The sequence below is a fragment of the Capricornis sumatraensis genome, chromosome 2, assembly GCF_032405125.1.
Source record: "Capricornis sumatraensis isolate serow.1 chromosome 2, serow.2, whole genome shotgun sequence".
NCBI lineage: Eukaryota > Metazoa > Chordata > Mammalia > Artiodactyla > Bovidae > Capricornis > Capricornis sumatraensis.
The window spans coordinates 64297101-64322173 of record NC_091070.1 but is presented as its reverse complement, the minus strand read 5'-3'; the positions used below and the strand labels follow the sequence as shown (position 1 = coordinate 64322173).

Genomic DNA, 25073 nt, shown 5'->3' with positions numbered 1-25073 from the left:
TTAAAATATTTATTTAGAAAATTTGAAGTAATGGAATTGCACAATGTTAAAACTGAACTTTTAAATGTTAATAAATAAAGACTGACTAATAGCAGTTTCTAAAATATATATGTTCTACTAACCTACTCACAGCAGGATTTCCAAATCTCAGCAGTACTGACATTTTAAACTGAATAATTATTTGCTGGTGATACAGGAGACTGTCCTGTGTACCACAGGATGGTTAAGCAGCAACCCGGTCTCTATCCACTAGATGTTAGTACCATTCCCCTAGTTGTGACAATTAAAAATGCCTCTGGGACCCTTTTGGAGAAATGAGGTCTACAAATGTCTTCTACTATGCTTTAGTTGAAACTGACCAGGCTTCCACTAAAAGTACTTAACAAGATAAATGAAACTGCTATATAGCAAAATGGTATACAAAATACAAAAGTTGAATTTTCCCCAAGAAAATAAGAGAATAAAGAAATGTAGTATGTTCTAAACAACTGCTGTGTGTGCTTAGTCACTCAGTTGTGTCTGACTCTTTGTGACCCCATGGACTGCTAGGCTCCCTGTCCATGGGGATTCTCCAGGCAAGAATACTGGAGGGGGTTGTCATGCCATATTCCAGGGGATCTTCCCAACCCAGGGATTGACCCCAGGTTTCCCACATTGCAGGTGATTCTTTACCAGCTGAACACAAATCAGTCAAATCTAGAATTACAGTGAAGCAAAAAGTAATTCTCTGTATTTATAAAATCTAAAGATTCACATTCCTAACCTAAACAACTTCTAATAAAAGAAAAAAAAAAACAACCCCTAAAAGTGCAATTAAGATCTAAAAGTTAAAAAGTTTCAGGCAAGAGTAGAGAATAAAAAAGTTCTCTGTGTTACCGTGATGCTTAAGTCCTCTCCCAAAAGGCAAAAAACCTAAAGCCATTTCCAGTTTCCCTACCACTGGCCTCTTCTATCCAATTAAGTTACAAATGCTTCAACAGGTTCTTTGATACCAAATGTCATTTGGTGGCAAAAAAACAACTTGAAATGACAAGGGACTATAGACTTCATTTATATCACTTGCTGTGAACAGTCATAGATTTCTTATAGAAATGCTGTGTTTGATTGTAGGATCCTGCCCTAACTCTACTGGGGAAGTATTCAGAATTCTGAAATACATGTGGCATCAAGAGTTTCAGATAAGGGTGTATGGACTACATTACAAACAACGCAAAAATCAATCACTTGTATACTTTCAGAGAACAAGAAGAAAAACGAGAGAATTGTGTAAGTCATATATTCAAAAATAAGCTGTACTAGCAAAAACAAACTTATAAATAAATGCATAATAATAGGAAGTTAATTAAGAAGAATTAAATACAACTAGCAATACACCAAGAAAGGTATATCATAAAATAGGCACAGAATATCAAGGTGTAATTACAACCAATCCTATACATTTCTAAATCTTACCTACAAGAATATGTTGTCTCTCCACTTTTGAAAACCTTCCCACAAAGTTGAAATGCTCCACTGTGCTTCAGTTTCTCTAAGCAAATATCTGGATCTTCTCCAAATAAGTACCATTCCAGTGGAGTGAATATTGACCTCTGTATGCTCTCCTCCTGCTTTTCCAAATCTGGGTCCATTTCAGCAAAATAAATTTCAGGCACCACTTGTGCCAAATAGTTCAAGAAAGTAGTATAAAAATCAGTCTGCTGATCCCACCACTGAAAAACAAAACAAAACAAAAATTAAACTTTCTTACAAGTTCCTTCTTAAAGATCTAAGAGCACAAGTAATGGCACAGATAATGGCATAATTCTGTAGTTTCAGAGAAAGTGATTTACAGTATATTCTTATTTTACCCTTCACCAATACAAAAGGCAAGAATACTGGAGTGGATTGCCATTTCCTTCTCCAGAGGATCTTCCTGACCCAGGGATCGAACCCGGGTCTCCTGCATTGAAGGCAGACGCTTTAACCTCTGAGGCACCAGGGAAGCCCAATACAAAAGGAGCTTTAGTGCTGGAAAAGACTCTTGAGAGTCCCCTGGACAGCAAGGAGATCAAACCAGTCAATCCTAAAGGAAATCAACCCTGAATATTCATTAGAAAGACTGATGCTGAGGCTTTGATACTCTGGCCACCTGATGTGAAGAGCCGACTCATTGGAAAAGACCCTGATGCTGGGAAAGATTGATGGCAGAATAAGAAGGGGGCTACAGAGGATGAAATGGTTGGATGGCATCATCGATTCAATGGACATAAGACTGAGCAAACTCCAGAAGACAGTGAGGGACAGGGAAGCCTGGCATGCTGCAGTCCATGGGGTTGCAAAGAGATGGACAGGACTGAGCGACTGAACAGTAGCAAATACAAAAGGAAAGTAGGTGATTTTTTTTTTTAAAGAAGCACTTGGAAATAAGTGGTCGTTCACATATAGAAAAAAGAAGTGCAACTATAGCAGATGAGAATTACTCTTCCCTGCTGAAGTGGCCAACTCCTGGTGTGTGAAGGTGATTCCATTATCAGTCAGAGGCTGCAGTGATAAAGTATTCCTCATACCAGTAGTTTAATTATTTTATTTTTTCTTCCAGTTTTATTGAGATATAATTGACATATAGCACTTAATGAGTTTAAGGTGTACAACATAATTATTTGACTTACATACATCATGAAATGATTACCACAAGAGTTTTAGTGAATATCCATCATCTCACACAGATATAAAATTAAATGAACGGGGAAAAATGATTTTTTCCTTGTGATGAGAACTCTTAGGATTTACTAATAATTTAATTATTTAAAGGAACCATAGCATTTAATGAGATGAAAATGAATGAGTGCCAGAGTTTTAGAACACAAAAAGCACTCACCATGAAACAAAAAGAAAAGATAAATGAACACCAGCAAAAACAAACAAACAAACAAACAAACAACCTTCTGCTCTTCAAAAGAAAGTTACAGGTGGCTTTTTGCCATGCTTATATGCACAGGAAAACATGCTCAACATCATTAAATCATTAGAGAAATGCAAATTAAAATGGCAGTGAGATATCCCTATAAAACCTATCAGAGTGTAGGTAAAAAAATAAAATAAAAATTTGGCAATACCAAGTATCAACACAAATGTAGAAAACTTGGAAAGGAAAGGGACTCAAAATGTTATACACACACTTTACAAAAGAGTTCAGCAGTTTCTCACACAGTTAAATATATACTTACCATATGACCCAGCAATCAAACTCCTAGTTATCTAACCAAGAAATAAAAACTTATGTTCACAAAACACTTATACTTGAAAGTTAGAGCAGCTTTATTCATAATTGCCCCAAACTAGAAATGACTCATTTGTCCTTCAACTGGTGAATTATGAACAGTTTGTACATCCAAACCACAGAATATTCAGCATACTCCTTTATTGCTCAGCAATAAAAGGACTGAATTATCAACACACGCAACATCAAAAGAAGTCAAACTCAAAAAGATTATGTACTACTGCCTCTTAGTAGTTGGGACCTTGTTCATATTGACAGCATATATGTGAACTGAGCAAAGCACATCTCTGGGCCAAATTCCTGACTCCGATTATAAGTGGTTTTAACAGATACTATATGTAGATTCCAATAACGCCACCTTTGTCTTCAATCAAGCAAGAGAGCTTTCTAAGTACCCAGAAACGCCCTGTTAAAAGACATTCATGGATTACTCATTGGCAATTTGGCCTTAAATGTGAGGCAATTACCTCAAAACACCCAGCCAGCCCAACATTTTTAATGCCATTAAGTAACAGCAGTCTTTAAATAGAGGCAGGAAAGATAGAAGTCTCTACTCTCAAACCAACATTGGCAATTGAGTCGCAGTTAATGGACATGACCAGATGGTCAACACCAAAATCAAACTGATTATATTCTTTGCAGCCAAAGATGGAGAACCTCTATAAAGTCAGCAAAAACAAGACCGGGAGCTGACTGTGGCTCAGATCATGAACTCCTTATTGCCAAATTCAGACTTAAATTGAAGAAAGTAGGGAAAACCACTAGACCATTCAGGTATGACCTAAATCAAATCCCTTATGATTATACAGTGGAGTGACAAACAGATTCGAGGGATTAGATGTGATAGACAGAGTACCTGAAGAAATATGGATGGAGGTTCGTGACACTGTACAGGAGGCAGTGATCAAGACCATCCCCAAGAAAAAGAAATGCAAAAAGCAAAATGGTTGTCTGACGAGGCCTTACAAATAGCTATGAAAAGAAGAGAAGCAAAAGGCAAAGGAGAAACGGAAAAGATAAACCCATTTGAATGCATAGTTTCAAAGAATAGCAAGGAGAGATAAGAAAGCCTTCCTCAGTGATCAATGCAAAGAAATAGAGGAAAACAATAGAATGGGAAAGACTACAGACCTCCTCAAGAAAATTAGAGATACCAAGGGAACATTTCGTGCAAAGATGGGCACAATAAAGGACAGAAATGGTATGGATCTAACAGAAGCAGAAGAAGAGGTGGCAAAAATACACAGGAGAACTGTACAAAAAAGATCTTCACGACCCAGATAATCACTCATCTAGAGCCAGACATCTGGGAATGTGAAGTCAAGTGGGCCACTATGAAAAAAGCTAGTGGAAGTGATGGAATTCCAGCTGACCTATTTCAAATCCTAAAAGATGATGCTGTGAAAGTGCTGCACTTAATATACCAGCAAATTTGGAAAACTCAGCACTGGCCACAGGACTGGAAAAGGTCAGTTTTTTCATTCCAATCCTAAAGAAAGGCAATGCCAAAGAATGCTCAAACTACTGCACAATTGTACTCATCACACATGTCAGCAAGTAATGCTGAAAATTCTCCAAGCCAGGCTTCAACAGTAAGTGAACCGTGAACATCCAGATGTTCAAGCTGGATTTAGAAAAGGCAGAGGAACCAGAGATCAATTTGCGAACATCCACTGGTTCATTGAAAAAGCAAGAGAGGTCCAGAAAAACATCTACTTCTGCTTTACTGACTATGCCAAAGCCTTTGACTGTGTAAATCACAACAAACTGTGGAAAATTCTGAAAGAGATGGGAATACCAGACCACCTGACCTGCCTCCTGAGAAATCTGTATGCAGGTCAAGAATCAACAGTTAGAACTGGACATGGAACAACAGACTGGCTCCAAATTGGGAACAGGGTACGTCAAGGCTGTATATTGTGACCCTGCTTATTTAACTTATATGCAGAGTACATCATGAGAAATGCTAGACTAGATGAAGCACAAGCTGGAATAAAGGGAAAAATATCAATAACCTCAGATATGCAGATGACACCACCCTTATGGCAGAAAGTGAGGAGGAACTAAAGAGCCTCTTGATGAAGGTGAAAGAGAGTGAAAAAGTTGGCTTAAAACCCAACATTCAGAAAACTAAGATCATGGCATCCGGTCCCATCACTTCATGGCAAATAGATCGGGAAACAGTGGACACGACACAATGGCAGACTATTTTTTTGGGCTCCAAAATCACTGCCGATGGTGACTACAGCCATGAAATTAAAAGATGCTTGCTCCTTGGAAGGAAAGTTATGACCAACCTAGGCAGTATATTAAAAAGCAGAGACATTACTTTACCAACAAAGGTCCATCTAGTCAAAGCTATGGTTTTTCCAGTAGTCATGTATGGATGTGAGAGTTGAACTATAAAGAAAGCTGAGCACTGAAGAATTGATGCTTTTGAACTGTGATGTTGGAGAAGACTCTTGAGAGTCTCTTGGATAGCAAGATCCAACCAGTCCATGCTAAAGGAAATCAATCCTGAATATTCACTGGAAGGACTGATGCTGAAGCTGAAACTCCAATACTTTGGCCACCTGATGCGAAGAACTGACACATTTGAATAAGACCCTTATGCTGGGAAAGACTGAAGGTGGGAGGAGAAAGGAACGACAGATGATGAGATGGTTAGATGGCATCACTGACTCAATGGACCTGAGTCTGAATAGACTCCAGGAGTTGGTGACGGACAGGGAGCCCTGGTGTGCTGCAGTCCATGGAGTCGCAAAGAGTTGGACACGACTGAGTGACTGAACTGAACTGAATTAAATTAATTCTGTTCATTTGAAATGGGTTGGCTTTCTAGTTTTATTAGTATTTCATGTTTGTTTTATATTTACATAAGAACCATATAAGGCATTTATACTAGCTTCATATTTGCTAATAAAGGTCCGTATAGTCAAAGCTGTGGTTTTTCCAGTAGTCTTGTATGAATGTAAGAGCTGGACCATAAGGAAGGATGGGTACCAAAGAAATGATGCTTGCAAACTGTGGTGTTGGAGAAGACTCTTGAAGAGTCCCTTGGACAGCAAGATCAAACCAGTCAATCTTAAAGGAAATCAACCCTGAATAGTTATTGAAAGGACTGATGTTGAAGGTGAAGCGCCAACACTTTGGTGAAGAGCCGGCTCACTGGAAAAGACTCTGATGCTGGGAAAGATTGAAGGCAAAAGGAGAAGAGGGTGGCAGAGAATGATATGGCTGGATAGCATCACTGATTCAACGGACATGACCTTGGACAAACTTTGGGAGATAGTAAGGGACAGGGAGGCCTGGAGTGCTGCAGTCAAAGGGGTTGCCAAGAACTGGACATGACTTAGAAAGACTAAACAACAACAATATTCTAAATTAAAAAAAAATTTTTTTAAGGCTATGTACTATATAATTCCATTTATATAACATTCCAGAAAAGGCAAAACTACTAGAGATAGAGGATAGCACAGTGGTTGCAAGAGGCTGACAACAAAGTAGCAGCAACATAAATTTTGAGGGCAGTGGAACAGTTCTGTAGCATCTGTGTTATGGTGATGATTACACAACTGTTGGCAACTCTCAAAACTCACAGAACTGTACGATAAGTTATTTATGGAAATTTTCATAGTGAATAAAAAATAATATGGTTTGAAAGATGAAAAGGAGAACCACAGATTGAGACAAATATCTGCAATAACACACTAAATAATTCTCTCCCAAAGATCAAGGATGAGGCAAAGATATCTGTTCTCTTCTATTCACTATAGTACTAGAGGTCATAGCTAGTGAAATAAAACAAGAAAAATAAATAAAAGGCATGGTGACTGGAAAGCAAGAAATAAAACTGTCTCTAGTCACATACAATATGATTACTCTTCACAAAAAAATTCTGAGAAATCAATTAAAAATCACACACAAGTTTCCCTGGTGGCTCAGTGGTAAAGAATCCGCCTGCCAGTGCAGGAGACATGGGTTTGATCCCCAATCTGGGAAGATCCCACGTGGCGTGGAGCAACTGAGCCCATGCCCTAGAGCCAAGGAACCACAGAAGAAGCCACCACAATGAGACACTGGCACACCACAACTAGAGGGTAGCACCCTCTCCCCACAACTAGAGAAAAGCCCGTGTAGCAACAAATATCCAGCACAGCCAAAAATAAAATAATATATAAACTATTAAAACAGACACACACACAGACTTCCATGGTGGTACAGAGATTAAGAATCTACCTGCCAGTGGAGGGGACACAGGTTCGAGGGAAGATTCCACATGCTGTGGGGCAACTAAGCCTGTGCACCCAAATACTGAGCCCATGCTCCACAACAAGAGAAGCCACCACAATGAGAAGCCCACAAACTGCAAAGAGAGTAGCCCCCGTGGTCGCAACTAGAGAGAGCCTGTGCACAGCAACAAAGACCCAGTGTAGCAAAAAAAAAAAAAATACCAAACAAGTAGGAATACTAAGTGAACTAAGCAAGCTCATTAGATGTAAGATCAATACATAAAAATCAACTATATTTCTATATACTAGCAACAAATAACTGGAAAATGAAATTTTAAAAAATAGCATTTACAGTAGCATCAAAAAAATACTTGGCAATTAGTTCACATTGAACACTACAAAACATTATTGAGAGAAATTTATAAAATATCTTAAAAAATGAAGTTGCATCATGTTCATTGTTTACAGGATTCAATATTTTTAAAAGGTTTATACATCCTAACTGAGCTACAAATTCTACACAATCCAAGCAAGCTTTCTTGTAAAAATTAACAAGCTAATTCTAAAACAAATATGGAGGGAATTCCCTCGCAGTCCAGTGGTTAGAACTTGGCACTTTCACTATCATGATCCAGGTTCAAGCCCTTGTTGAGGAACTAAAATCCTACAAGCTGTGCATGGTAGCCAAAAAAAAGAGGAAATGTAAAGGACTTGGAGACTTAACAGTACCTGATTTTAGGACCTACTATAAAGGTATACTAATAGTATGGAATTAGCACTGGTGTATATATATGTTTATCAATGGAACTAAGTTTAAAAATGAATCCACATATGTATGTAAAGTGAAGGCAAAAGTTGCTCAGTCATGTCTGACTCTTTGCAACCCCATAGTCCATGGAATTCTCCAGGCCAGAATACTAGAGTGGGTAGCCTTTCCCTTCTCCAGGGGATATTCCCAACCCAGGGATCAAACCCAGGTCTCCCACGTTGCAGGCAGATTCTTTATCAGCTGAGCCACAAGAGAAGCCGAAGAATACTGGAATGCAGCGTCAATTCATTTTTTAAAAAAGGAAACAACGTAGTTCAAAAAAGACAGCAATTTTCAAAAATTGGTGCAGGAGAAATTAGATATCCTAATGGAAAAAAATTAACTTCAACCGATACTTCATACCATACACAAAAATTAATTTGAAATGGATCACAGATTTAAATGTAATAACTAAAACTGTAAAATTACTTGACAAACACATAGAAGAAAACACTCTGACATCCTCTGGGAGGGCAAAGATTTCTTGAACAGGGCACAAAAAATGCTAACCATGAAAAAAAATGGATAAAACAGAATTAATCAAAATTAAAACTTTCTGTTCCTCAAAATAAACATGAGTAACTAGTATCCAGTTCTGCTACTCACTGTGCATTTTTCAAATTTTCATACAATCAAACTGTGAAAGATAAATTTTAGAACAGATATATATTAAAATGAACATGTCCCTACTTCTTTTTTTTTTTTTTTTTTTTGGAGTTCAGTATCCATTTATTTTTTTTTAATGTTTTATTTATTTTTTTTATTTTTTATTTAATTTTAAAATCTTTAATTCTTACATGTGTTCCCAAACATTGAGCTATTGCTTCTATGAAATTACACAGAAATAGGAGGCAACTATGAGGTATATTTATCATATACTAATTCAATTTGCCAACAGAGGATAGAGCACCCACCCACAGCTATCTACACAGCTAAAGTCCTGGCCCTTTTAGCACAGGAATACCCTGATCCCAAGAAGTAAGACTGGCTGTTCAGGCCATTGGGTAGTGTTCAGTTCAGTTCGGTCACTCAGTCGTGTCCGACTCTTTGCGACCCCATGAATTGCAGCACACCAGGCCTCCCTGTCCATCGCCAACTCCCAGAGGTCACTCAGACTCATGTCCATCGAGTCAGTGATGTCATCCAGCCATCTCATCCTCTGTCTTCCCCTTCTCCTCCTGCCCCCAATCCCTCCCAGCATCAGAGTCTTTTCCAATGAGTCAACTCTTTGCATGAGGTGGCCCAAGTACTGCAGTTTCAGCTTTAGCATCATTCCTTCCAAAGAAATCCCAGGGTTGATCTCCTTCAGAATGAATTGGTTGCATCTCCTTGCAGTCCAAGGGACTCTCAAGAGTCTTCTCCAGCACCACAGTTGAAAAGCATCAATTCTTCGGCACTCAGCCTTCTTCACAGTCCAACTCTCACATCCATACATGACCACAGGAAAAATCATAGCCTTGACTAGATGGACCTTAGTCAGCAAAGTAATGTCTCTGCTTTTGAATATGCTATCTAGGTTGGTCATAACTTTTCTTCCAAGGAGTAAGCGTCTTTTAATTTCATGGCTGCAATCACCATCTGCAGTGATTTTGGAGCCCCCAAAAATAAACTCTGACACTGTTTCCACTGTTTCCTCATCTATTTCCCATGAAGTGATAGGACTGGATGCCATAATCTTCGTTTTCTGAATGTTGAGCTTTAAGCCAGCTTTTTCACTCTCCACTTTCACTTTCATCAAGAGGCTTTTTAGTTCCTCTTCACTTTCTGCCTGAAGCAAAAACCATCAAGGGAAATGAAAGAATCCTAGAAAAAATAATAGGGGTGGAAAACTAGGACTCTTCAGTCTTTAAAAACAAAGGCTAGATAACGTTTATAAAATCATTAAGAGTTCTGACAAGGGGAACACATACTTGTTCACTATATCTTAAGAATAAATAATAGGTGCCCCTTTGAAGTGTTAAAAAACAATTTTCAGGACAAAGAAAAGGAATCAGAAATCTATTCAACTGTGATAAACTCATAAAACTTGTCTAAGGAGTTTTATAAGCTGACATACAATTGGAATTAATCATTAACAGGGGAAAGGCATAAATCGAGAGACTGCAACTGACATATGCACAGTACTATATACATAAAATAGGTAACAAATAAGAACCTCCTGTAATAGCACAAGGAACTCTACTCAATACTCTGTAATAGCCTATATGGGAAAAGAATCTAAAGAAAGAGTGGACATATGTGCTTGTGTGTGTGCGTGTGTGTGTGTGTGTGTGTGTGTGTATATATACACATAAAACTGATTCACTTTGTGTACACCTGAAACTAACGCATTATAAATCAACTAGACTCCAATAAAAAAAATTTTTTTTAAAGAATTTACATAAAGTTCCATCATAAGTAACTAAGTTACAGATATTTGATTATATATAAGGCTGAGTTTGCTCTCCTGAAGCTCAATATGCCTCCATAAGTTCAACTCTATAAAACTTTATATAAAACATATTATATTAAAATTAGGTATTATTGTAGAAATTAAATTAGCCTGTCCTCTCAGAAGGACAATTTTAATAATTATTAAAATTTTTAATTTATATAAACTTTGACTGAGAAATTCCCACTTCAAGGAATCTGTTCCTCAGAGATAAACTCAAATATGTAAAAAGAAATATATACAAGTATTTTACTTGCAGGATTATTATAATAATAAAAGGCTAGAAACAACTTAAATGTCCCATAACAAAAGCTGAATAAATCATGGCACATAAATTCAATGCAGCCATTATATAAAAGAGAGGGGGCACAGGTTTAAATGTACTAATATAAGACATTCTTCAAGCTATATGGTTAAATAAAAAGCAAACAGTACAAAACAGTGAATACTGATATATCAGAGAAGGAGAATACTGACATATAAGAGAAGGAGATATATCAGTATATGCTTACGTAAGAGTACACAATCTTTGAAAGGGTTCAAAATACATTGTTAACAGCAGAAAAAGGCCTCTATTTTTCACTGTATAAACATTTTTACTATTTCATTTTTTTTTTACCATATGTATTATCTATCAAAAATCATTTTAAAGTTTTTTCAATCTATACATTTCATGTACAAAGTTATTCATAACAGAAAAAAAAATCTGAATGTCTATCAATAAGGGAATAGTTTAAAGAAATGGTGGAATTTATCATTTAATCAGACCTACTTAACTGTAAAAATATATATATATATTCCATTGTGTCCACTATATCACTTGTAACTGTGAAAAAACAAAGTCCACCTAAATGTTTATCATTAAAGGGTACATCCACAGTATTATATGCAGTCAGAAGGTCATAAAATACTGTAGACTGAAAAAAGCAAGTTTAAAATAATATAACTTCATTTTTGTAAAAGCAGAAACAAACCTCTAGATGATATTTATACATTTCTACACGTTTGAGTTTCCTAATTCAACATGTACATCAATGTAGAGATATACGTATATATCTGTATAGATACATGTATCATTATGTTTCCTAAACACAGAATGTCTAGCAAGAGAAACATCAAATTGTTAACAGTGGTTATATGAGAAAAAGAACTGAGGGAAAGGTCTCAGAATTTTCACTTTTTACTGTAAATAATGTTACACTGTTTGACCTTGTTTGATAAGTGTCAATAATGCAATCAAGAGGGGGAAAAAAAAAAACTCTAAAAAAACCATAGGAGATACATCCATTAAAATGATGCCAAAAAGTCTCAAAGTGTCTCCCTTTAAGATGCTTATTAAGAACAAAGGGAAAAGGTAGTAACTATAGAGAAACCTTGCAGATACCAACTTAACCAAGTGATTAAGATAAATATCACTAGTAATAAGAAATACTGATATCAAGAATCCCTTAATATGATATACTGAGAAGGATATGGTACCATTTTTGTTATTCTTGCCAAAAACATACACCCTCCTTCCAAATGTAAGAGAATGTCCTACCCAAACTGGGAACATTGTGCAAAGTAACTGCTCAATATTCTTGAGCAGTCTTGCTGAGGTCATTAAAAATAAGGAAAAATCAAAACACTGTTAAAAACTGAAAGGAGACTATGGAGAAACTGAGACACCGTTACATACTGGATGAAACAAACAGGTGGGAGGTAAGATGGGAACCTTGACAGGCTCCTGAAACAGAAGAAGGACATTAGTAGGAAAACTGGTAAAATTTGAATAAGGACTGTTGTTTAGTTCGTAGAAATATTAACTTCCTAACCCTAATAACTGTACTACTTTATGTGAGATGCTAACATTAGGGAATGCAGGGGTTAGGGATATAATGGAACTGCCTGTGCTATTTTTGTAAGTTTTCTTGAAAGTCTAAAATGAGTTCAAAATAAGTTTGAAAAAGAGAGATGATATTGAAGATGTCTATTTCTACCTAGTGGAAAGGCAGTAAAGATATACAGTATTAAAGTAGGTTACAAAGAAGCATGTATAAAATCTCATTTGGTTATATACTATATATATTAACATGGGGAAAATTTAGTAGGAATATATACCAAAATGTTAACAGTAGTGAGTAGTGGGATTTTAGCCTATTTTCATGGAATTTGAAAGTTTGCTTATCTAATAACAATAATATCTTTATAGCGATTCCATATTTTGTGAGCAATTTTTTAATTATAAAATTTAAAATATTTTACTAAAACCTTTAAAAAAAAAAACCAACCATACCTTCCAATATTCTAACTTCACTTTTTATAGGGTACTCACAAACAACTCATGTTTGCATACCTGACAATAACTATAACTAGAAGATTTAACATTCTATGTTGTATCTGAAATTCTTTTCTTCAAAGAGCATTAAAAAAAAAATTCTCTATATATTCAGTACTATATACCAAAACCCCTTTTCTGTCCTATCTAATTATGGAAGGCACAGAACTAGTTTCTAATCTAGTTTCCAAGAATGTTTTTAAGAACATGAGAAACTTGAGAATCACCCAAAACCTCAGGGATCTATTCTGGTTCAATTCCTTCATTTAAAACCGAGTTATAAGGAAAAAGTAAACTGGCTTGTCCAAGACTGAATACTAATTATCAGGGTCAGGAGCAGAACTTAGGTATCCTGACTCTCAGAGTTCAGTGCTCATTCTACTTAATCAAATATAAATACATAACTCATTTAAGTTTACCCATAAGACTTGATCAATTTCACTTTAATAGTAAAACAAAAAAAAAGCCTTGCCTTCTTTTTTAAATCTCCCTCTAAATAAAGCCTCTTTAGCTAACAAATGCCTAATATTCATGGATGCCACTAAATGTTCTTAAATTTTATCTCTGTCATTACACATCTCAGTCTGAGGAACTAACATTGTAAAATGCTATCTTTATAGAGTTTTGGATTTGATTTGGATAGAATCTCTAGGTGCTGATGCCTTCAACACCTTCTCCACTGACTCTACCACTCTCTATCCTTCTACCTCACCTCTTCCTTAAAGTCCATTTAGCTCTAAACTCACCTCCATGAATACTTCACTAACCAACCTAAGGAAATTTCTCTCTCCCATAAGTCCAATACTAAAGGAGGTACACATTCAGAATCTACATCTTTGCTAGATAACATTTTTTTTTGTTTTTGTTTGCTAAGTCATGTCAGTCGTGTCCAACTCTGTGCGACCCCACAGGGGGAGCCCACCAAGCTCCCCTGTCCCTGGGATTCTCCAGGCAAGAACACTGGAGTGGGTTGCCATCTCCCTCTCCAATGCATGAAAGTGAAAAGCGACAGTGAAGTTGCTCAGTCGTGTCCGACTCAGTGACTCCATGGACTGCAGCCTACCAGGCTCCTCCGTCCATGGGATTTTCCAGGCAAGAGTACTGGAGTGGGTTGCCATTGCCTTCTCCAGCTAGATAACATTGCTGCTCCTGCTGCTACTAAGTCGCTTCAGTCGTGTCTGACTCTGTGTGACCCCACAGACGGCAGCCCACCAGGCTCCCCTGTCCCTGGGATTCTCCAGGCAAGAATACTGGAGTGGGTAGTTACCTTTAAATGTGAACATCAAGCCCCTTCAACCAGACTGTTAGCTCTTTGAGGGAAGGTACTTTCCTTCCAAATCCTTATATCCCCACAAGCCTATCTCAAGTACAAGTTCTCAGTCATTGCTGAAAGTTATGGACTTCTTGCTAGAGAGAACAAAGCAAATAACATTAAACCTTCCAAAACTGTTTACAAAATTCTTAAAGAAGACAAAGTACAATTATACTGTTTCACAAAAAATTCTCTCCTAGATGACTGCCACGACTATGAAAATCTTTTTTCAGATAAGGTTTCTTTCTTTTTTTTCCTCAATAAGAAAAACTATTCAGGATGTACTTTCCTGAGTGACATGTTCAGGAATTACTGGTGACTGGAGTAGGTTTGATTTTGTTCTTTGGTTGGCTGCTTTTAGCATTTTCTCCAATTTGAGACATGATTAAGAATTTTACATTTTCATATTCAGGGGAAAAAACTTTTTTTTTCAATATTTAGATAAGGGAAGACTTTCCTAATCGACTGTTCTGTGAAAACAAGTTCTCACAGGCTTAAATTCTCAAACATTCCAAATATTTTCCTTGTCCCCATGGAGATTAAAGATATTCTTTCAACTCTGACCCAGGGACTGGGATGCCTATTTGGGAACATCAGTCTGAAAACGGAACTTACTATAAGTATACTAGTTCCCTTTTGTTCAAATCACAACTTACGCTTCCTGAGATAACTGATGGACATCAACAGTCTTCAGAAGGCCTGTAATTCTAATTCCCTTGATTTAAAGGCATAACAAAATCTGGAGCTTGCAGAATTGTTCATAGCAAGTACTGGATTTGTAACTGGAACACCTCTAGGAACCAAGAAAATTTTTGGTTACACTAAAATTTTTTGTAATACTATCTGAAAGATTTGTGAAGTTTAAAAACAAGCAAACAACAAAAACCCTAGTTCACTCACTTATCCCATAGGGAAATTGTCTATATCTGATAATCAGCTCCCTAAGCCTGTCTGAAGACTTCCTCTCAGCCAGCTTCCACTCTCTTACAGCCCAAATTAAACAAAAATTTACCTTCCTATAACTTTTAAGTTATGCTGCCTGAAATAATCCAATACAAATTACTCTGCTCTTTCACCCAACAACCTATCAAATAAACGAAGATAATAAATATAAACTCCCATTAATCTCTTTATTCCAGGGCTAAAAACAGGAATGTAGAAACTAAAGAAAACTTGCTCATTCCTAGAAATGAAATTTAGCCATCCATAAAGACATGGTATCCAGACCACACTCCATGTTGATTACTCTTTCACAGAACATGTAAAATATGCTTCTGTATTTCCCTTATCCTGGACACTAAGCTGCTTAAAGAGGTTTTTTGTTTGTTTTTTTTTTGCTTGCTTTGTTTTCTCAGTCATATCATGTTATGACTTAGTGAGTCTGCAAAAAAACTAAAACCCTCAAACCAGTCACATACAAGAGATTTAGTCCTACACACAAATACCCAGTCCTAGACATAAGGCTTTATTTTCATGGCAATTAAATCTCACCTTGTTAGTTTTAATGCAAAATCTAGCCTAAGGAGATTGTGTATGCGTGTGTGTCCTATAATATTATCATATCTGTTAAGCCTTATATTGTTTGTACATACGGTATGTCTACTATGTCTTCAAGGCATGGATAAAAGTGTTGTTTTGTTGTTGTTGTTTAGTTGCTAAGTCATGTTCAATTCTTTTGTGAGCCCATGGACTGTAGCCCACCAGGCTTCTCTGTCCATGGGATTTCCCAGACAAGAATACTGGAGTGGGTTGCCATTTCCTTTTCCAGAGGATCTTCCTGATCCAGGGATCAAACCCAGGTCTGCTGCATTGGCAGGAGGATTCTTTACCACTAAGCCATTAGCCAGAATCAAATGTACAGTAAGTATGATAAATAAGGCCCCTCTCTCTTCTTCCCTGTTGAAATAATTTACATATATGCATGCTGTCAGAATTCAGTCTTTGAAAGCATTCCATCCCTCCTAAGCCATTCTCTTCCCTTTTTTCTCTGACCATAGGTTCATGCTTCAATTTTCAAAGCTCTCCTTAAAGTCTCTGGATGAGTGAAATCTGGTTTTCTACACTATGGGGTACAGATCTCATATTCTCTTTCTACTGTGTTGAATTAATATTTTTAAATAAACTAAAATTCTTTCTCAGAGTATGTGTATATAAAAACATACATGGATAAATTAACAGACTTTTCCTCCTGTGTCTAAAGTCATTTCTTATCCAACCATACCAAAAGTTCAAAGGATTTGTAAAAGGCAGTTCATAAAGACACATTAAGTGTTTATAGCTCTACTCCTCCAAACAAGTCAGACTTCATTCTGAAGAACAGATTAAGTAAATTATTTGAAGGAGAATTATATTTAAGTGATGAACAGCAGACTCCATTCTGGACAGGGTCTGTCATTCCTGAACAGCAAGTAGGCACTTAGAGAAGCACAATAACTCTTCTGAGGTCTTTCAGTAGCATTTATTCAGTACGCTGTATTTCCATAAGCACTGAGCTTACTACAGAGTGTAACAACAATTTAAAAAAAAAAAAAAAAAAAACGACTGTACCAAATGCTTTTAAATAACAGACTCACCAAATAACTATTGGTTCTTCAATAGGAGGTATGTTAATCACATTATCTTGGAAGAACACGTAGGAAGGAGATCATAGGAATCATTTGGGACTAAAGAGGCCTTAATAGTCTGTTTTAAGCCATCTGAGTTAAAAGCTTAGAGAAAATTGTTTCACAGAGCCCAACATATGATTAACGCTTTCAAAGAAATCTAAGGTAACCCTCAAAGCCAGCACACATAAAGGATGGGCAGATACTACATTGGTTTATTCTGTGCCACTGATTTATATACACATCTAGCCAGACAGACTCTCTATGCACTGCTGAGAATAAAAACCTCTTTATTTGCAGGACAATGTCTGTTATTAAACATAAGCAGTTACTCTCAAGCACCAGTTCATCTATAGTAAGTTACTAGAAGGACTGAAGCTGTCACTCTTGACCTGTAGTTTTAGAATTTCATTTATGACTCTACAGAATTTGGTACTGAAAATCAGAATTTTCCCTAGCTGTCTACAACAGAAATTAGGAGATGCTTATGGAAAAAAAGCAATATGCACTAGGCCCTGCTATGATCTGGTGGGAAAGGGCTTAAGTCTGGACTCAATAGACTTTCATTTTCATCTTTGTCTTCTTACTCTAAGTTTGCTTTTACTACAGAAAGCTGTGCTCTGGCCTAAAACAATATATACAAATGTCTAAGGAAAAATGTCTCCACACTGAAAATGGTGTATAACTTCTCACTCCTTCTCTCAACATTTTAGAGTCAACTATCAACAAAAGACTATGTTATCTTTTAAAGATCCCCTACACACATGAGAGTGTAGATAACTTTTCTTTGATTTTTCATAATGATTACTGCACAAACATAACAATAATAAACTTGGAGAAAAAAAAAAATCAAACAAACCCAAATCTCCCCATTTGGGCACAAAATAACTTCAGCAGCAATAGAAATGTCCTTCATTCTAACGTGGTGGTAGTTACACAGGTATATACATTTGTCAAAACTCATCAATCAAACACTTCAAATGGAGAATTCCCTGGTGGTCCAGTGGTTAGGACTTCATGCTTTCACTGCCAACCGCCTGGGTTCAATCTCTGGTTGGGGAACTAAGGCCAAACAAAAAAGACCTAAAATGGATGCATTTTATGTACATAAATCATACCTCCATAATGTTGATAGTTTTTAAATCCTTCCTCAATTTTAAACTTTTAAGCCTCATTATCTCTTAACCCCTTCAACTCCTATTACCTTTTCTTCCACTTATGTCTATTAACTCTTTCACTCATTCATTCATTAAAATTCACACACTCAATAAAAAATTTGAAGCACTGTGCTAGGTATCGGAGATACAGACGTGAACAAGAAACACTTCATGTTCTTAAGGGGTTTACTGTCTAGAAAGACAGACAGACAGTAAACAGGAATGTTGCGTATAGCCCAAGACACGCTACATACAAAAGGAGTATGCAAGGAATGCACAGTGGTGCATCCAACCTGGCTCTCCCACTACAAAAAACCTGGTGTGCCTCCAAATGTTTCTCAAACTCCCAAATTCCCCTTTATGACCATAATCTGCAGTCCTTCCACTTATGTCAATTCCATAACCTTTACCACCTCAAATCTTACCAATTCCCCCAGAACTCCTGTTTTGGCTTTCCTTACCTCCCATTCATCCCAGACTCCAAGGTTAGCCACTACCCTAATATGTCCCTCATTCACCTCTCATCCTCCACCCGTAATCTCCCTCCCCAACCACTACAATCTTGCTAAACAAATCACTTATGTGGATTCTCTTTTATTCATTGCTGCTGCTGCTAAGTCGCTTCAGTCGTGTCTGACTCTGTGAGACCCCACAGACAGCAGCCCACCAGGCTTCTCCAGGCAAGAACACTGGAGTGGGTTGCCATTTCCTTCTCCAATGCATGAAAGTGAAAAGTGAAAGTGAAGTCGCTTTATTCATTATGAGTATATAAATGTCTGGTTTATCAAGCATATACCAGAACAGATCAGTGAACAAATCAGACATCCTGGTACAAGAAACAGACTTTTTTTTTTTTTTTTCAGAAATAGACATTTAAACAATAAAGACAATACAATAATTACAGATCATAATAAGTACAGTGAAGGAAATAAACAGAGTGCTTTGACAGAGAATTGTAAGAGGAACCCATCTTTAGACAAGTATCAAGAAAAGGCAGAGGAAAAATACTACAAAGAACAGCAAGCAAAGGTACAGCCCTTGAAGTAAGACAGAGATTGGACTTATTTTAGAAACTAGGATAGCTAAAAGTGGATGAAGAAAGTAACAGAGATGAGGGGAGATGAACGGACTGGATCAGGCAGGATCCGGAAGAACTTGTAATGAGTTTAGATTTTATTCCAAGTAGACAGGAAACCAAGGATTTAGGCAGGAGATTGACATGATCTGATTTAGTCTTTAAAAGATTACTCTGATTGCTCTGTGGAGGATGGACTGGAAGAGGGCAAAAACAGAAGCTAAGAGACCACTGCAGTTGCCCAGGCAACAGATGGTGGCTAGGACTAGAGAGGTGGAGTGGGGAAAGAATGGTCTGCCTTCATGAGCTATCAGGGAAGTGTCACCTACTGAGACAGGGATAACAAAACTTAATCTGCCTCCCCTCGTTGCCCTCCCCAAACTTGGTCTTTCCTCACAGTATATGACAAAGGCATGGCCATGAATGCTTAAGTCAAAAACTGGGGATCCAGATGTCATGTTTCTTCCCTTCTCTGTCTTGCCTAATCCATAAACAAATCTTTCTACTTCTACCATACTTCCAAAATCTCCAATCCACCCACTTCTCTTCATCTCCAGTGACACTGCTCTAGCACAAGCCACCATCAGCTATGGCTTGGTAACTGTAGTTGCTTCCTAATTGCTCCTCCATTTGAAACACTTTTCAGACATCCAAGTGGATATATCAGGAAGGCAGCTGGATCTGTGATTGTGCTGCTCAGAAGTGAGATGACCCAGAGATATAAATTTGGGACCTGAATGAATACAGATGGTATTTAAAGCCACAGAACTGAATGAAATCACATGGACAGAGGATGAACACAGGGAAAAGAACAGAGTTTAGTACTGTATCAGGAGGCATCTTTTGAGATGGACTTAATAAAAAAAAATTCAGTTAATGAAGACAGAAGGCAGATGTTCTGTCAGACCACTCCACATACTACACATTCCCAACCGCTGTCAGCCTTCACTTCCTAGACCCAGTAAGGCACCTTCTCTCAGAAACTACTGCCTACGACACTGCACTACTCTCATCTCCTCCCTGCTTGGCTGCTTCCTTTCTAGGTCCTTCTCCACTGCCTATCCCTGAAATTTAATCATTCCTGTCTCCCTCCTCTTCTCCCTCGCTTCCTCCCTCTCTCTTCAACTGTCTCTCTCTGTGTATCTATACACACACACACACACACACACACCCTCCTTCTCAGAGATCTTATCCATCCCCACAACCTCAACTGTCAACTCTACACTGAGAATTTCCAAATTTTTCTGGCTAAGCCTTAACTTTAAGTGTGGCCCACAGACCAGGACTACATTCAAAGGGCATGCTTGGGAAAATGAAAATTCTCAGACCCCAGCCCAGACCTACAGAATCAAGTCCCCTAATGATTCTTAAGCAATGGCTAACCTAATAAACATCCAATAATTCATAGCCATTATTTCTAATATTCTAACATTGAGGCCTTACAAATAGCTGTGGTAAGAAGAGAAGCGAAAAGCAAAGGAGAAAAGGAAAGATATACCCATTTGAGTGCAGAGTTCCAAAGAATAGCAAGGAGAGATAAGAAAGCCTCCCTCAGCAATCAATGCAAAGAAATAAAGGAAAATAATACAATGGGAAAGACTAGAGATCTCTTCAAGAAAACTAGAGATACCAAGGGAACATTTCATGCAAAGATAGGCTCAATAAAGGACAGAAATGGTATGGACCTAACAGAAGCAGAAGATATTTAGAAGAGGTGGCAAGAATACACAGAAGAACTGTATAAAAAAGACCTTCACGATCCAGATAATCATGATGGAGTGCTCACTCACCTAGAGCCAGACATCCAGGAATGGGAAGTCAAGTGGGCCTCAGGAAGCATCACTACAAACAAAGCTAGTGGAGGTGATGGAATTCCAGTGAGCTATTTCAAATCCTAAAAGATGATGCTGTGAAAAGTGCTGCTCTCAATATGCCAGCAAATTTGGAAAACTCAGCAGTGGCCACAGGAGTGGAAAAGGTCAGTTTTCATTCCGATCCCAAAGAAAGGCAATGCCAAAGAATGCTCAAACTACTGCACAATTGCACTCATCTCACATGCTAGCAAAGTAATGCTCAAAATTCTCCAAGCCAGGCTTCAGCAATACGTGAACCATGAACTTCCAGATGTTCAAGCTGGTTTTAGAAAAGGCAGAGGAACCAGAGATCAAATTGCCAACATCCACTGGATCGTTGAAAAAGCAAGAGAGTTCCAGAAAAACATCTATTTCTGCTTTATTGACTATGCCAAAGCCTTTGTCTGTGTGAATCACAATAAACTGTGGAAAATTCTGAAAGAGATGGGAATACCAGATCACCTAACCTGTCTCTTGAGAAATCTGTATGCAGGCCAGGAAGCAGCAGTTAGAACTGGACATGGAACAGCAGACTGGTCCCAAATTGGGAAAAGAGTACGTCAAGGCTGTATGTTGTCACCCTGCTTATTTAACTTATATGCTGAGTATATCATGAGAAACACTGGGCTGGAGGAAGCACTAGCTGGAATCAAGATTGCTGGGAGAAATATCAATAGCCTCAGATATGCAGATGACACCACCGTTATGGCAGAGAGTGAACAGAAAATAAAGACCCTCTTGATGAAAGTGAAAAAGGAGAGTGAAAAAGTTGGCTTAAAGCTCAACATTCAGAAAAGTAAGATCACAGCATCTGGTCCCATCACTTCATGGGAAATAGATGGAGAAACAGTAGCTGACTTTATTTTGGGGGGGCTCCAAAATCACTGCAGATGGTGACTGCAGCCATGAAACTAAAAGACGCTTTATTCCTTGGAAGGAAAGTTATGACCAACCTAGACAGTATATTAAAAAACAGAGACATTACTTTGCCCACAAACGTCCATCTAATCAAGCCTATGGTTTTTCCAGTAGTCATGTATGGGTATGAGAATTGGACTGTAAAGAAAGCTGAGTGCTGAAGAATTGATGCTTTTGAACTGTGGTGTTGGAGAAGACTCTTGAGAGTCCCTTGCATTGCAAGGAGATCCAACCAGCCTATCCTAAAGGAGATCAGTCTTGGGTGTTCACTGCAAGGACTGATGTTGAAGCTCAAACTCCAATACTTTGGTCACCTAATGTGAAGAGCTGACTCATTTGAAAAGACCCTGATGCTGGGAAAGATTGAGGGCAGGAGGAGAAGGGGACGACAGAGGATGAGATGGTTGGATGGCATCACCGACTCAATGGACATGAGTTTGGGTAAAGTCCGGGAGTTGGTGATGGACAGGGAGGCCTGGGGGGCTACAGTCCATGGGGTTGCAGAGTCAGATATGACTGAGCGATTGAACTGAACTGAACATTCTAATTGCATGTTATGTGACATCAGAAATTTGAGAAACTTCATGCCTGTTGATAGCAATATGACAAAAAAAACTTTCTAAGAAGGAAGTTTGATATAAGAAAAATAGACATAATAATACACAGGGACAGGACTCTAATGGAATTGGTACGATTTCTTAAACCTTTGTAACTGTCACATATTTACTATTTTGTTTTCCCCTGCCTCCCAAAGGCGATTTAAATTCAAATTATTTAAATGTTAAAGAATCTCTGTGCCTGCTTTGCTTAATCAAAAAGAATAAGTAAACTGGAAAGCTTGTATCTTACTCCACAGTCAGGATAAAATTGAAGATGGAATTTTTAAAAAGAACAGGAAAGTAGGAAGATGTCTGACATCTTCAAATAGGTAGATAGATCCAAGCCAAAAAAGTAATCCAGAAGCTTACCAGTCACAGGTCTTCATTCACTGTCTCTTGTACTAAAATTTGAGCATTTACTAGTGTCTCTGCTGCTGCTAAGTTGCTTCAGTCCTGTCCGACTCTGTGTGACCCCACAGACGGCAGCCCACCAGGCTCCCCCATCCCTGGGATTCTCTAGGCAAGAATACTGGAGTGGGTTGCCATTTCCTTCTCCAATGCATGAAAGTGAAAAGTGAAAGTGAAATCGCTCAGTCGTGTCTGACTCTTAGCGACCCCATGAACTGCAGCTCACCAGGCTCCCCCATCCATGGGATTTTCCAGGCAAGAGTACTGGAGTGGGGTGCCACTGCCTTTTCCAGTCATCTACCTACTATCTTACAAAACTTAAAGTCTTGCCCAAAGAAATCTAATGTATCTTGACGAGTTTGCAACGTAATTCCAGCTGGACTCCTGTACCATTATCTACTGTTCTAAGTAAATCCAGTCTAGACTGAGGAGGTTTAATGCATCACCTGCAAGGAATTAACATCTCAAAGCTTTAAATAAACGCTTGTCATCTTTAGCAACACAAAACTACAGTAACACTTCTGACCACAGCACAGGTTCTCCACTCCTTCGAAGATGTAAAATGCACAGGTTTACATTATGATCAGATGTTTCAGCTGCTTCTAAAGTTTCCCTATCTTCTTACTTCTTATCACCCCAAACATATGCTTCCTCCTTTAATAGGGTGAAATGAGGTTGAACTGCTACTTAGGTTAGAGGATGGTTGCAAGCACTGCCCTAGCTGATGGCCAAACCCTTATTCCAACTTCTTCCCCACCTGATTTTTATCTTCCAGCCAGTCTCTTCAGTCCCTGAAGTGGACTCATTTCTGGAGCTCACTCTGTTCTCTCATAAAACAAAACTCAAGTTTCTGCAGGGGTAAAATACTTTAAAAAGTGCTTTTATTAAAACTGCAAACCAAAGAAACATCAGAAAGAAGAGCACATCCCACTTTTCTACATGCACTAATAAAGGCCAATCAATAAAACAACATCAAGCGGTGACCAATATTTGAGTATTTTCTATGTTATTTCCCCACTAGGTGCCTGGGGACATCCAGAACATTCCCAAGTGTTGCCCCCTACCTCTTATCCTCCTTAGTCAGCTTTCTCCCGGTAGTCAGACTATTGACTCAAATTTACTATCTCTGCCTTCTCATCCTCCCCACCCCCAAATATAAGGGAAAAGTGTAGATGCCGATATTAATTAATGGTATCGCTCTGACCTGAGATGTCTGAACATCTCTTTTTCACCTTAAAAAGCAACGGCAGAAGACGGGTTTCTCCACTGAGGACTGGGCCTGGGTTCTAAAGATACTACAACGATATGCTACCCACAGTATCTTGACATGAGTTGACAGTGGCAGCATTCCCTGCCACTATCAGGCCCCACCCAGGCAGCTATGCAATACAACACTAGGTGCAGCGTCCTGGACTCCTATCGTCTGGAGGGGTTAACACTGCGTCTATCGGAAAATGGCTCGTCCTCCAAAACCCCCATACCAGATCATCTAATAACATTACTATTTCTTTCCACGTCAGGAGAGACATGCTTGAACTTGTCAAGGCTAACAAATTACAAAGTCATTATATTCCAGAGACCTGGCAGGCAGGAAGGTGAGCGATGACTAACTTTTTATTCTGTGCCTTCCATCCAGATCAATCCATACGACTCCCCATTCCCGTAGCTACCATAACGGGTGAAGCCCCACATCCTCGTGAGCGCGGTAGGAAGGGACTGGGGCGGGGGTGGGGGGAGGTTACAAAAGGACTTCAGGGACTTACAGACGCCAGTTGCTGAGGGGTCTGCGGCAACTCCGTGCTGACTTCCATCCTCTCTGTGTCCCCAGCCTCCTCGTCCGCCATCTTGAGGGAAACTGACGCCCGCAGTTCCAGACCCCTAGCCAAAGGCGAGCGGAAACCTGTGGCCGGTCTCAGAAACAAGGGGCGACACTTTTACGACGGCCCCTGAAGTTGGGTTTGACGCAGAATCAAAGAGCGACTTCCGGTCCGCTTCCCGGAAGCAGGCGTCACGGCTTGTGCGGCTGGAGGCTTCCCCTGTTTTCTTAGTTACTGGGCTTGTTGGCTGAGTGAATGAGTGTACTGCTGGTTTCGATGGTGGG

At 38.5% G+C, this 25073-nt stretch overlaps 1 protein-coding gene across 1 annotated transcript in view; it reads right to left on the bottom strand.

Annotated features, from left to right (window-relative positions):
* Positions 1 to 24816, bottom strand: part of UBR1 (ubiquitin protein ligase E3 component n-recognin 1) — a 154691-nt gene extending 129875 nt beyond the window's left edge. The window contains exons 1-2 of the mRNA XM_068963839.1: positions 24736 to 24816; positions 1453 to 1709 (exon numbers count right to left, since the gene is read on the bottom strand). Coding sequence (XP_068819940.1) covers positions 1453 to 1709; positions 24736 to 24816 — 338 coding nt within the window. The remainder of the gene's footprint in view (positions 1 to 1452; positions 1710 to 24735) is intronic.
* Between the last annotated feature and the right edge of the window lie 257 nt (positions 24817 to 25073).